General features: G+C 40.6%; 1 protein-coding gene across 1 annotated transcript in view; it reads right to left on the bottom strand.

Annotated features, from left to right (window-relative positions):
• ADGRB1 (adhesion G protein-coupled receptor B1) overlaps nucleotides 1-16,506 on the bottom strand; it is a gene marked incomplete in the record, with an annotated part of 698,266 nt that overhangs the window by 264,106 nt on the left and 417,654 nt on the right. The window contains 1 exon segment of the mRNA XM_073629372.1: nucleotides 15,832-16,026. Coding sequence (XP_073485473.1) covers nucleotides 15,832-16,026 — 195 coding nt within the window.

Below are 16,506 nucleotides of genomic sequence, written 5' to 3'. Positions count from 1 at the left end.
GTCTGTTACCTTCCTGATATCTATGTGATCATTATGGTAAGGGACTCTTCTAGGGGGGTTGGCCTTCAAAGGTGGACAGGGATGGTGGATTCTGTTAAGATTCTGTGTCTGCTACCTTCCTGAAATCTATGTGTTTGTTATGGTAAAGGACTCTTCTGGGGGGTGCTGGTCCTCAAAGGTGGACCGTGGTGGTAGATTCTGTTAAGATTCTGTAGCTGCCTTCTTCATGATATCTATTTGATTGTTATGATAAGGGACTCTTTTGGGGTGGGGGGTTGGTTCTCAAAGGTGGACAGTGGTGGTGGGCTCTGTTAAGATCCTGTGGCTGGTACCCTCCTGATATGACGTTAAATGCCGTTTCAGCTGGAGTGACTTGAGTAAGTATGGAGGAGCGCCGGGTAACAGATGCTAATCACACATGATGGTTTATCATAAAACTTTTTTGGAGTGACAAAAGTTACAGTAGAGCCAACACAGGGGAATAGCCTATTAGCCCTGAAGAAGGGGTAGGCTATTCCCCTGAAATGCATTGGCTCTACTGTAACCTTTGTCACTCCAATAAAGTTTTATCATAAACCACCAAGCAAGATGACCATCTGTTACCCGGCGCTCCTCCATACTTACTCAAGTCCTTCCAGCTGAAACAGCATTCAGTGTAATAACAGAGGGATACCAGCCACAGGATTTTAACAGAATCCACCACCACTACCAACATTCGGCTACAACTGATTCCTGTGGGGTTCGGGTTTGGCATCCAAACTTATTTGAAGTTCAGCAAACACATGCCGATCTGAACCCAGAGCTGTTCAGCTCATCACTAATCTAGAACATCTGTATACAAGGGAGGGTCTATACAATGTGTATGATGGAAGTAAAGTGTTTCCCCATGGGGGAGGGATCCACTGTTCAGTGAGAGGTCTATTGTTCCTGGCTTCTATCGATGCCGGCTGCTTGGAGATCTGTTGTTGCTGCTGGGGTCTATAGTTGCTAGGGTGGTATTTATTTTGTTGTGGGGGGAACTGTTGTTCCTGGGGAGGGGTGTCTTTTGTTTCTGGGGGGTCTATTGTCGCTGTAGGGGGGTCTATTGTTGCTAGGGGATCTGTTGTTGCTGTAGGGGGTCTATTGTTGCTGGGGGATCTGTTAATGCTGGGGGGTCTAATGTTTTGGAAGCATCTAAAGACGCTGGAGGGGGAGTCTATTGTTATTGGGCATCTATTGTTGCTGGGGGGATCTGTTGTTGCTGGGGGAATCTGTTGTTGCTGGGGGAATCTGTTGTTGCTGGGGGGATCTGTTGTTGCTGGGGGAATCTGTTGTTGCTGGGGGAATCTGTTGTTGCTGGGGGGATCTGTTGTTGCTGGGGGGATATTTTTGTTGTGGGGATCTATTGTGGATGGGGGATCTATTTTACTGTTTTTTTTTTGTTGTCATTAACAAATTCCATAAAAATTATTTAGCACCACAAAATGTTGCTTAGTTCTGTATTCTTTAAAAGGGGCGGCACTGAGAGGTGGGTAAGGGGCAGAGAAAGGGGGTGACTCAGAAGGGGGAACTTCCTTCAGCTACTCTCTAGGGATCTTTTTTTGTGTGGGGGTCTATTGTTGCTGGGGAGGTCTGTTGCTGCTGGAAAGGCCTATTGTTTTTGGGGATGGTATTATGTTGCCAGGGGGTCAATTATTTCTGGGAAGGATCTACTGTTGAGGGAGAGGTCTATTATTGCTAGTGGTCTACTGATGCTGGCTGCTGCAAGATCAGTTGTTGCTGCTGGGGGTCTATTGTTACTAGGGTGGCATTTTGATGTGTATGAATTGTTGAGGGGGGGCTATTGTTGTGTGGGGAAGCTATTGTTGCAGAAGGGGTCTATTGTTGCTGGGAAGGGTCTGTTGTTGCTGGGAGGTCTATTGTTGCTGGCTGAGGAAGATCTATTTTACTGCTTTTCTTGTTCCATACAAATTACTTAGCAACACAAAATGATATTTCCCTAAAAGGAGCAGTACTGACAGGTGGCTGAAGGTGGGAACCAAGTAACAATGCTCGGAGGTGGGAAGAGGGCGGAACCAAGTAACGGTGCTCGGAGGTGGGAAGAGGGCGGAACCAAGTAATGGTGCTCGGAGGTGGGAAGAGGGCGGAACCAAGTAACGGTGCTTGTAGGTGGGAAGAGGGCGGAACCAAGTAATGGTGCTCGGAGGTGGGAAGAGGGCGGAACCAAGTAACGGTGCTTGTAGGTGGGAAGAGGGCGGAACCAAGTAATGGTGCTCGGAGGTGGGAAGAGGGCGGAACCAAGTAACGGTGCTTGTAGGTGGGAAGAGGGCGGAACCAAGTAATGATGCTTGGAGGTGGGTAGTGGGTGGAACTAAGTAACAGTGCTTGAAGATGGGTAGAGGGTGGAACTAAGTACCGGTGCTCGGAGGTGGGAATGGGGTGGAACCAAATAACAGTGCTTGGAGTTGGGTAGAGGGTGAAACCAAGTAACAATGCTTGGAGGTAGGTAAAGGGTACAACCAAGTAACAGTGATTAGAGATGGGTAGTCGGTGAAACCAAGTAATGGTGACTGGAGATAGGTAGTGGGTAGAGCCAAGTAACTGTGCTCGGAGGCGGGAAGGGGGTGGAATCAAGTAACGGTGCTGGGAGGTGGGTAGAGGGCAGAACCATGTAACAGTGCTTGGAGGTGGGTAGTGGGTGGAACCAAGTAACGGTGCTTGGAGGTGGGTAGTATGTGGAACCAAGTAATGGTGCTCAGAGGTGGGAAGAGGGCGGAACCAAGTAACGGTGCTCGGAGGTGGGAAGAGGGCGGAACCAAGTAACGGTGCTTGGAGGTGGGTAGAAGGTGGAGCCAATAACAATGCTTAGAGGTGAGGTGGATAGAGGGTGGAACCAAGTAACAGTTCTCAGAGGTGGGTAGAGGGTGGAACTAAGTAACAGTGCTCAGAGGTGGGAATGGGGTGGAACCAAATAACGGTGCTTGGAGGTGGGCAGAGGGTGGAACCAAGTAACAATGGTTAGAGGTGGGTAGAGGGTGGAACCAAGTAACGGTGCTCGGAGGAGGGTTGGGGTGGAGACAAGGGGTAATTCAGAAGAGGGGAGTTCCTGCACCTACTCTCTGGGAAGAAAGCCCTGGGTATAATATAATAATATGGAAATAATAAAGTTGGATAAACCTTGCCTTACTTTCCTTTTTTAAGCTAGTGCCCGTGTCCCTTTCAACCCTCCCACTGCTGCAGATGTTGGGGTGGGGTAATGGACAGGTCACCATAGAGCACCCTGTTCAGCTCTGAGAAGTGTATCTGATGAGGGTAAAGAAAACGTGTGAAATGTTATCTCCTACCGTCTGCGCCTCCTCCCACTTGTCCCGGTTCTCGTCGGAGAGCAGGTTGCTGATGACTTGCACAAAGTTCTAGATTGGAGTAAAGAAGCAGAGAAGAGGCAATCAGTATTAGAGGATAATTAACAAAACGGACAGATTGTTACCTACGCAGACTGCAGAGAACATACCACCCTGTCTCAATGTTCCTCAGCACATTCCATCCCACTGATTCCAATAAAGTACGTTTAAAGGGAATTTCTGGCTTTACATTGAAAAAAAAAAATACATTGCAAGGAATTATTAGGTGAGACTAAGAGCGACGTTTTAGTTCTAAGTGACGATTGGTGAGCTAACAGTGCGATCTCCCCGACATGATTACCTTTTGTATCAATTGACCCTTATTCTTAGATTGTAAGCTCTAATGAGCGGGACCCTCTGATTACTCTTGTACCAAATTGTAATGTAATTGTAATGTTTGTCTTCATGTTGTAAAGCGATGCGCAAACTGTTGGCGCTATATAAATCCTGTATCATCAATATAATAATAATAATCAAAATAATGATTGCTGGCACCACCTTTATGGGCTCCTCCGGTTAAATTCTCCACAATATAAAAAAAAAAAATCCCCCTTCAATACCGGACACTCCCCCCCCCTTCCTGCACAGGCCAGATTTCAGATTTCAGCGCTGTCACACTTTGAATGACAAATGCGCAGTCATGATACCACACCAATTAGGTATAGAAGCCTGTCGCCGCCTCCTCATTTCATCACGTTTATACAATACAACACAAATTGCTTTCTAGATGCAATTATTAAAAATTGTACTAGACAACAGTAAAGTTAGCCCAATTTTTTTTTTTTATATCGTGAGAGATAATGCTACGCCGAGTGAATTGATACCCAACATGTCACGCTTCAAAATTGCGCCCCGCTTGTGGAATGGCGACAAACTTTTACCCTTACAAATCTCCATAGGCGACATTTAAAACAAGTCCACAGGTTGCATGTTTTGAGTTACAGAGGAGGTCTAGGGCTAAAATAACTGCTCTCGCAATACCTCACATGTGTGGTTTGAACACCGTTTCCATATGCGGGCGCTGCTCACGTATGCGTTCGCTTCTGCACGCAAGCTTATCGGGACAGGGTGCGTTTAAAAAAATGTTTTTCTTATTTATTTGACCTTTTTTTAAAATTTTTACACTGTTCTTTTAAAAAAAAAAAAATGTGTCACTTTTATTCCTATTACAAGGAATGTAAACATCCCTTGTAATAGAAAAAAAGCATGACAGGACCTCTTAAATATGAGATCTGGGGTCAGCATCACGGTTATACAACACAAATTGCTTTCTTGATGCAATTATTAAAAATTGTACTAGGACAAAAATGTTTTCCTATTTTGAAGAAACATACTATCTGCAATTTAGGGGTGCAATGATGGGTGCGGCAATGGGTGCGGCGATGGGTGCGGTAATGGGTGCGGCGATGGGTTCTAATGTCGCACCCCCATATGCAAACACCTTTGTTAATATGATTGAAGAATCTTTTATTTTTAACAACGTTTTATTCAAGGAAAATTGTAAATGTTGGTTCAGATTTTTGGACGATGTGTTTGCGATATGGGAGGGAGATTTGAACACTTTGTTATTGTTTAATACCTACATTAATTATTTTATACCTGGTCTGGGAGTTTAATATGACTTATAGTCAAGAAAAAAAATGCCCTTCTTGGATACATGTATTAGTATGGTAAATGGGGGCCTTAGTAGTAATTTATACACAAAACCGACCCATCGTAATCAACTTTTTGCATTTCAATCGTTTCCACCCACCTGGGGTATACAAATCAAGTCCTAAGAGTCAGCTAATTAGGGTAAATAGAATCGTTACTAATAGTGAAGACCGAGATAAACGTTTAGATGAAATGGAACATAAAAACGTATTCAGAGGGAGAATCCCATAGAGACTATTAAGGCTGAAAGGAGAAATTACAGCCAATCAAAAGAGAACCACTAGCATGATTAAAAGATTACCATTTGTGTCCCAATTCCATCCACATTGGATGGAATTGGAATTGGATGAATATACAATGTAATACTGACATATAATCACACACATAGGTTGGATTTGATAGACTTGTGTCTCTTTTCAACCTACTATGTAACTATTGACATGGGAATTTATAGATAGGCAACTCCTATCCTCATATTGATTAGTGGTTCCAAATTATTAATAACTACTGCAGTAGGGAACAGACACAAAAGATACGCTCAGCATCTTTCCAAATAACTGTTCTGCTTTATTATGACGCAATTGAAGGTTATTTTATACACATGATTATGTAGGTATCACATTAATATTACAATTGTACGTTTATGGTAACAAGGGGCGTAACATAGGCAGGCTAATTCTAATCAGGACTGGAAAGAATGCAAACATGTACTGAAAACATTATTATTGCCGTGTGCACAGCGAGGAAAGTGTGCAATACATACACAATAGAATACAATTATTCAGTAGTTATTATTAATTTGGAACCACTACTCAATATGAGGATAGCAGTTGCCTATCTATAAATTCCCATGTCACTATGCAACTATGTAACATTCATTTCAAATACATAAAGTTATTAAAAAAACACTGGCATATATTAAAAGAAAATTTTCCCCAAATCCCTAAATTTCACAATCCTCCGTTTTCATCGGAAAGGTAGAGCCATACACAGCGGATGGGTCAGATCTGACCAATCTCGGCAAAAAAAACCCCTCAAAATCGAACTTTTTGGGGACCTCAAAATCATGGATATTATTCATGCTGAAGTTGTATTCAATGTAATTCTATGATAAAGGGAAAGTTTTTGACACATCCACAAATGGAAATAAAAAGGACATCATACACGCCAGTCTTCTTATGTGATACATGTTATAAAATGTCCATGTGGATATTTATATGTGGGTGAAACAACACAAAAAGTCAAATACAGGTTATTTGTTTTGTGTGTGGGGGGGGGGGGATATCGAAGGAAGAGAGGTTTTGATATACTGTGAATATAATATATATAGAAGACCCCCCAGTTCCGGAGACACTTTTTTGGGTCCTGGATGGAGGGCGGGTGTTTGCCTATCTGCGTGTTTAAGAAGGAATAGCGATTTTGTTTTGATGTATTAAATGAGTAAGTTTTCAGGGGAAAGATGCTATTAATTGTGTATAGTATATAATGGTATATTAGGCAGCAGATAGAGATGGATATTATTTTTTTTTTATTATTATTATTATACAGTATTTATATAGCGCCGACAGTTTACGCATCACTTTACAACTTGAGGGCAGACAGTACAAATACAATACACTTTAATACAGTAGGAATCAGAGGGCCCTGCTCCTTGGAGCTTACAATCTAAGAGGGAAGGTCAAGAGATACAAGAGGTAATAACTGTGGGGGATGGGCTGACGGAGAAGATAAATGTACAGTTGTTAGGTGGGGCCAGATAGGCTTCTCTGAAGAGATGAGTTTTCAGGGATCGTCTGAAAGTGGATAAAGTAGGAGAAAATCGGATGGATTGGGGTAGAGCATTCCAGAGGATGGGGGAGGCTCTGCAGAAGTCCTGAAGGCGAGAATGGGAGGAGGTGACGAGGGAGTTTGGAGAGCAGGCGGTCTTGGGAGGAGCGAAGAGAACGATTAGGTTGGTATTTTGAGACCAGGTTAGAGATGTAGCTGGGGGAAGAGTTGTGGATGGCTTTGTAAGCTATAGTTAGTATCTTGAATTTAATTCGGTGACTGAGTGGCAGCCAATGGAGGGATTGGCAGAGGGGTGTGGCAGACGCTGAGCGGTTTGTGAGGTGGATGAGCCTGGCAGCAGCGTTCATGATGAACTGAAGTGGGGAGGAGCCTATTTAGAGGTAAGCCAATGAGGAGGGAGTTGCAGTAGTCGAGGCGAGAGATGACCAGGGAGTGGATTAGAAGCTTTGTGGTGACATTGGTTAGGAAAGGGGCGTATCTTGGAGATGTTGCGGAGGTTGAGGCGGCAAATTTTGGACAGTGATAGAATGTGGGGCCGAAAGGTTAGTTCAGAGTCCAGGATTACACCTAGGACTTTGAAGTGGGGGGATGGGGGTTGATAGTTGAGCCATTGATATTGACGGAGAAATCAGGGGAAGTGGCACCTGAGGGAGGAAATACAATGAGCTGGGGTTTGGATAGGTTGAGTTTTAAGGAAGTGATGTGATATTATGTTATACACGATGTTCATGAAATTTATTCTTTGCTTGCTTCTAAATAAAGTTAAATTGGAAAAAAAATACAGTGGAACCTTGGATTACGAGCATAATTCGTTCCAGGAGAATGCTTGTAATCCAAAGCACTCGCATATCAAAGGGAGTTTCCTCATAGAAGTCAATGGAAACAAAGATAATTCGATCCGCATTGACTTCTATTGCATGCAATACCGCATGTGGCCAGAAGTGGGGGGGGCACCAGAGAGCCTTGGAAATACTTGGGGACAGCTCGGCTGAACTCGGAAACCCTCAGGAAGGCTCGGAAACACTCGGGAACTAAGTATTTCTGAGTGTTTCCGAGTATTTCCGAACCGTTCTGAAATGTCCCCGGCGCCCCCGCACCTCTGGCCAAATGCGGTACTGCACACCCCATTAGCTTGAATTTTGCTTGTTTTGCGAGACAACGCTCGCAAACCGAGTCAGAGTTTTTTTTAAAAAGTTGCTCGTCTTTCAAAACGCTCGTTAACCGCATTACTCGTTAACCAAGGTTCCACCGTATAGAATTGCCAGTCAGGGATAAACTCACGAAACTACCATTGGCGAGGCATTGAGATGGGACATGCTGCATTGCAAGTGACATATATGGTCATTGATGCCGTTCTCCTAAATAAACGGTGGGGGGGGGGGGAGGGGTAATCTGGAATTAATTCTAAAAAAATTGGAAGTACAATGGATAAATAGATCGGATACTTTGTAACCTAGAGCTTTAAACTCGGACTTTGACCTGCATTTATTTTTATAGATCGTTGAGGTTTATTTGTATGGATTATGATTTGAATGCATTATTTTTGATTATTATATTTTTTATTTAATTTTTCCGGACATTGGTTAATGGATTTGTATGTTTTAATACCAGGATAAATGGAACGTTTTCTATGTGATTGGAGCGTGATTACATCTCATTGAGCCATTTCTCCGGAATCTAGGATGAAAATAATTAGGATAATTTGTATTGATTAATTGGTTAATTGATGCCTAATGGATTTCTGGTGTGAAATGTAACAATATAAAAAGAAGTGAGAATAATGTCAGTATAAATCTTGTTCCCATCTGAAGAAGGGCGTAAAGCTTTGTAGCCCGAAACTGTTATTTGGAACGACATGAAAAGTATCTCATTTATTACATGTGAAATGAATAAAATGTTAAGTGTAGAAATCCCCGGACTTTTTCTTTATAGATGGCCTTTGGGAAGTCTTGATTGCTGGCACTGAGACGTATACCCTGTGTTGTCTACCACACAAGTGAATATATACATATATGAAAATTGATCAATCCTGATGGAAAGTGGACAGTCCGTGGTACTTAGGCGCGGCAAGTTTTTTGAAGTTGTCATTTTTTTTGGTCGCAATTTTTGGGAAAATTAACCACTTCAGCCCCGGAAGGATTTACCCCCTTCCTGACTGGAGCAGTTTTTACAATACGGCACTGTGTCGCTTTAACTGACAATTGCGCGGTCATTGCACCCAAACAAAATTGATGTCCTTTTTTTCCCCACAAATCGAGCTTTCTTTTGGTGGTATTTGATCACCTCTGCGGTTTTTATTTTTTGCGCTATAAACAAAAAATGAGCGACAATTTTGAAAAAAAAAAAGCAATTTTTTAATTTTTTTGCTATAATAAATACCCCCCAAAAATATATAAAAAAACAAATTTTTTCCTCAGTTTAGGCCGATATGTATTTTTCTACATATTTTTAGTAAAAAATAAATTGCAATAAGCGTATATAGATTGGTTTGCGCAAAAGTTATAGCGTCTACAAAATAGGGGATAGGTTTATCAGATTTTTCTTTATTAGTAATGGCGGCGATCTGCGATTTTTATCGTGACTGCGACCTTGCGGCGGACACATTGGCCACTTTTGACACTATTTTGGGAACACTGTCATTTATACAGCGATCAGTGCTATAAAAATGCACCTATTACTGTGTAAATGACACTGACAGGGAAGAGGTTAAACACTAGGGGGGCGATCAAGGGGTTAAGTGTGTCCTAGGGAGTGATTCTAACTGTGGGGGGGGGATGGGCTTCCACTCACATGACAGCGATCACTGGGAGGCGTAGATCCCTGTCATGTCACTAGGCAGAACGGGGAAATGTCTACAATGACGCATCTTGAAGGGGACGTACCTGTACGCCCCTTTGCCCAGCCGTGCCATTGTGCCGACGTATATCGCCGTGCGCTGGTCGGCAAGGGGTTGAAACATTTTTAAAAATTGTTTTCTTTAACATTTTTTGTTTTTGTTTTGTGTCACCAGTGCAGTGCGGCGTCATCATATGACCGGTGTGGTGATCAGGGACACCGACTGGTGAAAGTAGGTAAAAAAAAAAGATACAAATTGTATCAATTTTTTTCAAACTTTGTTTTCTTTTGTATCACTTTTTTTTTTTTAAGTTTTTTTTTTTTTTTTTTTAACACACTGTGACCAGAGGAATACTTTGTTCCCATAGTACTCTGGGGAAGTGATCGGGATTATTTATTTTTATTTATTTATTTTTTTACACATTATGATTGCTAATACCAGTGAATTTCACCGTTATAAGCAATCATCTTTACTGAATGAAAAGGATTCATTTAGTGTTTACTATTAAGCTTCGCTGTGATTGGCCCCAGCGGGTGAGAGATCGCGCTCCAGCGCAGCCTGTGGGGCAAAGACTAAAATCCCGGGACAAGGGATATGGGAATAACTGGAATCCTTTCTACAAAAACATATACTTTTCCGGAGTCTTTTTATTTTTTATTTATTTTTTTATTTTTTTTAATAAGATCACATTTTATAATAGTTTGTGTCATTTTTATATTTTGTTACATTGATATTTTGCTGAAGTTAAAACATTTCCCGAAATGGGCTGTGGACGGAGGACATGCTACACACGCCCCAAAAAACACCCAGCACAGAGAGCGTGATGACAAAGAATAACCAATCCAGTGCAAGGAAAAAAAAAAAAACCTGCATGTCTGCTTGCATTTGAATGGATGATGGAAGTCAGAAGAACTTCACCTCATTCACTAAGCTCCAGAGCAAATTCACTTGCAAAGTGCCTTTACCTTTAGTAAATCAGCCCCTAAACATTGTTCAAGCAGGATATAGAGAAATACCAAACAACATTGTTTATAAACATTGATCAGACTGGAGATAGAGAGATGCAAAGAAAGCTTGTTTATAAACATTGTTCAGAGAGGTGATAGAGAGATGCAAAATTACATTGTTTATAAACATTAATCAGACTGGAGATATATCCAAAGTAACATTGTTTTTAAACATTGTTTAGACAGGAGATAGAGAGATATAAAGCAACATGGTTTATAAACATTGATCAGACTGGCGATAGAGAGATGCAAAGAAACCTTGTTTATAAACATTGTTCAGAGAGGTGATAGAGAGATACAAAGTTACATTGTTTATAAACATCAATAAGACAGGAGATAGAGAGATACAAAGTAACCTTGTTTATAAACATTGTTCAGAGAGGTGACAGAGAGATGCAGAGTTACATTGTTTATAAACATTGATCAGATTGGAGATAAATCCAAAGTTTTTAAACGTTGTTTAGACAGGAGATAGAGAGATATAAAGCAACATGGTTTATAAACATTGATCAGACAGGAGAAAGAGAGATACAAAGTAACATTGTTTATAAACATTGATCAGACAGGAGATAGATAGATGCAAAGTAAAATTGTTTATAAACATTGATCAGACGGGAGACAGAGAGATTCAAAGTAACATTGTTTATAAACATTGATCAGACAGGAGATAGATCCAATGTAACATTGTTTATAAACATTATTTAGACAGAAGAAAGATACAAAATAACATTGTTTATAAACATTTATCAGGCAGGAGATAGAGAGATCCAAAGTAAGATTGTTTATAAACATTGTTTAGACAGGAGATGGAGCGATACAAAGTAACTTTGGGGGGATTTACTATAACTGGTGTAGACAGAATCTGGTTGGGCATAGTAACCAATCAGTGTCTAACTTCAGCATCTTCTATGAAGCTTTGATAAAAAAAAAACCTAGAAGTTAACTGGTTGCCATGCACAGCTGCTCCAGTCTTAGTAAATTTCTCTCATTGCTTATAAATATTGTTCAGATGATTTTTTTTTTTTATCTGCTCTGTTTCATTCATCTGCAGGTCACAGTTATGAGCTTTAATCTGCATATGATGTTGGTTAAATCAAGAAACCTGACATGTTAAAAAAAAAAAGAAAGTTTTTTTTTTTTTTAATAAAATTTTTTCCTATTTAACTCTATAATAACCCTCAGTTTACCTTTATCAAGCCTAATGAATGCCTTCTTCAACCTCTCCCCTTACCTATTATTTTCCTGCATTTCTATCTCAACTATTTAATCATCATTTAAAGATTTTTTTCTTTTGTTTGTTAACTTTTTTTAGTGTTAAAAGGCACAAAATTGAAAAAAAAAAATCCTTTATTTCATTTTTAATAAACTTTTTAATGCTTTGTACCAGAATCATAACTTTTGGATAAAAAGTAAGTATTTTATCTGCAGTAACAATTTTTTTTTATAACACTTATCAAACTGAAAAAAAGTGTTTTTTTTATTTTGTGTATTTTCTTTGGGGATTGCAAAACAATCCATTTTTGCAAAAAAAAAAAGCAAAAAAAAAAAAGATATGCGTTTCTTTCTTATCTTAAGTAATGACAGCGGTATTGCTGAATAAAGCGTCTCACAGCAGGAATGTACAAATTGCTCTACTCCATGGGGGGAGGGGGGGAGATCAATCATTAAAAAACAAAACAAAAAAAAAACCTTGTTATTAGTAAGTAGAAACGAAAAAAAAAAGAGGCTGAATTCCCTCCTGCGTCATCCACAGAGGTAGTTGGCCTGGGAGCTGACCTTTCCTGCCTGACATGGAAGGAAGGAAGGAAGGAAGGAAGGAAGGAAGGAAGGAAGGAAGGAAGGAAGGAAGGAAGGAAGGAAGGAAGGGAGAGAAAAAGAAGAAAAAGGAAATAAGAAGGATTGAAAAAAGGTAGAAAAAGGAAAGAAAAAAGTAGGATTGAAAAAAGGGAGAAAAGGGGAAAGAAGGAAGGAAGGAAATAATAGGAAAGGAGGAAGAAAGAAAAAGTAGAGGAGGAAGGAAAGAAGGAAAGTAGAGAGAAAAAGGAAAGGAAGCAAGAAGAGTTGAAAAGGGAGAAAAAGGAAAAGGAAAGAAGGAAGAAAAGGAGAAAAAAGGAAGGGAGAGAGAAAAAGGAAGAAAGGAAGGAAGGAAGGAAGGAAGGAAGGAAGGAAGGAAGGAAGGAAGGAAGGAAGGAAGGAAGGAAGGAAGGAAGGAAGGAAGGAAGGAAAGGCAAGGCGGAACGGGGAAATAAAAATGAGAAGGGAGGAAGGAAAGAAAGAAGGAAAGAAAGAAAGAAAGAAAGAAAGAAAGAAAGAAAGAAAGAAAGAAAGAAAGAAAGAAAGAAAGAAAGAAAGAAAGAACGTCACGCCCCAATCCTTCCCCGGACACGTGTCCGCACATCACCAACTACCCGACATCGATCACCGCTGTCTGCTACATTCATCGATCAATAGACCTGAGCATAGCTGCTCTCTGCCTCCTCCTTTCATGTCTCATCACTCAGCCTTCCATGTGGATGATCGGGGATGGAAGGAAGGAAGGGAGAGAGAAATTAAAAAAAAGAAAGGAAGGAAGGAAGAAAAAAAGAAAAGAAAGGAAAGAAGAGGAAAGAGGAAAGGAGAGAGAAAAAAGAAAGGAGGGAAGATGAATTGAAAAAGGGAGAAAAATGAAAAGAAAAGAAGGAAGAAAAGGAGAAAGAAAAAGGAAAGGAAGGAAAAGGATAGGAAAGGCAAGGCAATGAAAGGAGGAAGGGAGAGAGAAAAATGAGAGGGAAAGAGGGAGGGAAGGAAGGAAGGAAGGAAGGAAGGAAGGAAGGAAGGAAGGAAGGAAGGAAGGAAGGAAGGAAGGAAGGAAGGAAGGAAGGAAGGAAGGAAGGAAGGAAGGAAGGAAGGAAGGAAGGAAGGAAGGAAGGGAGGGAGAAAAAGGAAAGGAAAGAAGAAGGAAGTTGAAAAAAGGGAGAAAAAGTGAAAGGAGGAAGGAACGAACGAAGAAAGAAAGGAAAGGACAGAGAAGAAGGATGGAAGGAAGAAAAAGGAAAGGAAGGAAAAAAGGAAAGGAAACAAAAAAAGGAAAGGAAGATGAACTGAACAAGGAAAAGAAGGAAGAAAAGGATAAAAAAAGGAAAAGAAGGAAGAGAGAGAGAGAAAAATGAAAGGAAGGAAGGAATGAAGGAAAAGGATAGAAAAGGCAAGGAAAGGAAAGGAGGAAGGGAGAGAGAAAAATGAGCAGGAAGGAAGGAAGGGAGGATAGAAAAAGGAAAGGAAAAAAGAAGGAATAAAAAAGGGAGAAAAAGGAAGGAAGCAAAGGAGAGAGAAAAAGAAAAGGAAGGAAGACGAACTGAAAAGGGAGAAAAAGGAAAAGAAAAAAGCAAGGAAGGAAGAAAATGAGAAAGAAAAAGGAAAGAAAGGAAGGGAGAGAGAAAAAGGAAAGGAAGGAAGGAAGGAAGGAAGGAAGGAAGGAAGGAAGGAAGGAAGGAAGGAAGGAAGGAAGGAAGGAAGGAAGGAAGGAAGGAAGGAAGGAAGGAAGGAAAAGAACAGGAAAGGCAAGGCAATGAGAGGAGGAAGGGAGAGAGAAAAATGAGAAGGAAGGAAAGAAGAAGGTTTGAAAAAAGGGAGAAAAAGGGGAAAGAAGGAAAGATGAGAGAAAAAGGAAAGGAAGGAAAGGAAGAAAGAATGGAAGGAAAAAAAGAAGGAAGAAAGAAAAAAGGAAGGAAAAAAGAGAGAAAAAGGAAAGGAAGGAAGGAAAAAAAAGGAAAGGAAAGAAAAAGTAAAGGAGACAAGAAGAATTGAAAAAGGGTGAAAAAGGAAAAGAAAAAAAAGAAGGAAGGAAGGAAGGGAGGAAGGAAGGAAGGAATGAAGGAAGGAGGGAAGAAAAGGAGAAAGAAAAAGGAAAGGAAGGAAAGAAGGAAATGAGAGAGAAAAAGGAAAGGAAAGGAAAGGAGAGAGGGAAAGGAGGAGGGGATGAAGGGGGAGAGAGAAAACGGAAGGAATAAAAAAAGAAAAAAGGAAAGGAAAGAGGAAAGGAAAGGACGGACACTGCAGCGAGGTAAAACATTTGGCAGTGTAATGACATTTGTGTCTTTTAGAAGGACGGTGATAAGTCCCCACTTTCTGATCCCAGTTATCACATATACCCTGAAACAGCCACGTAGGTCCCACCCACCACCTAGGCCCCACCCCATTTGTTTATGTTACCAAAGCAGCCCTATGAGGGTCATGGAAGACCCAACACTCTAATCTTCTATAAGTGGCCACAATTTGAAATCATTTTCTACAGTATGTTTTCTGGTATTTTCATTGATGAATATGAACCTAGATTATCATATGATACATAGTTATAATGTACCACAAAAATCCTGAAAGGAAATGTTAATATATTTTGCAGAAATTTGTTTTTTTTTATTGTCACAAAACAAGAAGATTTAGCAGAATAAAAAAAAAGCCTTTTTTAAATCTTCAAATAACTTTGCCATGTTTTGTACCAGAAACATGTGTGTGTAATTTTCCTAAAATGTATACAAAATGTATACTTATTATTAAAGGTATACATTTAAATGTAATTAAAATTCCTAACATTGGTCAAATAAAATAAAAAAAGTATGTCTTTATGTCTGTAGATGCTAAAGAAGATAAAATATTTTTTGCAAAACAATATTGGCAAAAGAAACTCTTTCATCTCCCCCCCCCCCACTCCACTCCACTAGGAATTTCAGCTTTGGTGAGATACTCCCAAAGGGTTAACCACTTCTTAAAGGGATGCAGACCCTGCAACTTTCCTCATTAGAACACCACAAGTGCATCCGCTGATAAACAAAGAAAAAGCCACTTTTATTCAGATTTACTCTGAACTTTGACATAATGAAACAAAGAAAAGCAAGGAAACGACAACAAAGTTTGTTACAATCCTTGCGATGCACATTGACCACCCAGAGGGGGAGTGTTTTTCTCAGTCAAAGTGGAGTTACTCTTTAAGTACTCAGCCTCCCTACTTCCCCTACCCACCTGCATTACAAAACTGTATCTGCTGCTAGATTACAGGCACATGGCATCATTTTTTTGGTCTTTAGGCTCTGAAAAAGTCTCTGAGAATTAGTGATCGTTAACTGCTACGCTTCACAGTTGGAGGTCCAAATGCTTCAGAAAACAAATATTGGTGTTCCTCTCCACGTACCTGTATGTCGTTGGATGTGGGGCTGTGGTACGGCCGGCGGAAAATCTCGGTCATGTTTCTCAGACAGTCCACAGTGGATAGAACATCTCCACTGTAACTGGCTCCTTCCTGAGTGACGTCCACGAGGTTCTGTAGCACTTGCGATACTCCTTCCCCCTTCTGCCCCCTCTGAGCTTTTGTCAGATGATCCCGAATCTGGAACAACCAACACATAACATAATCCCACACTGAGGTTTTCAATATAAACACTCTGCTCAAAAATGATATTATTCAGCTTATGGTAAGTGATGGAACTCTGAACCACCTAATCAGTGTTTAGATATCTTAAAGAGAGGTGGTAAGACTTTGGTGCTTGAGTTCCCAAGTCAATACAAGAGGCTTCCACTCTCCCTGTTGGATTTTTTTTATTGATATCATATCTTAGAGAAGGGGTCTTCAAACTTTCTAAACAAAGGTCCAGTTTACTGTCCTTCAGACTTAAGGAGGGCCAGACTGTGGCCATTGGGAGTAGAAAAGGTCTTGAAGTCAGTGGGAATAAACAATGCCCCATCTTTAGTACTAATGAGAGGAATAGCACCCCATCGTTAGTGTCACTGAGAGCAATTGTGCTCCATCATTGGTGTCGTGGAGCCCCATTGTTGGTGTTATTGGGAGGAATGGTGCCCCATCTTTGGT

Source organism: Aquarana catesbeiana, linkage group LG05, assembly GCF_042186555.1.
Source record: "Aquarana catesbeiana isolate 2022-GZ linkage group LG05, ASM4218655v1, whole genome shotgun sequence".
NCBI lineage: Eukaryota > Metazoa > Chordata > Amphibia > Anura > Ranidae > Aquarana > Aquarana catesbeiana.
The sequence above is the reverse complement of the archived record's forward strand: the minus strand, read 5'-3'. Positions and strand labels throughout refer to the sequence as shown.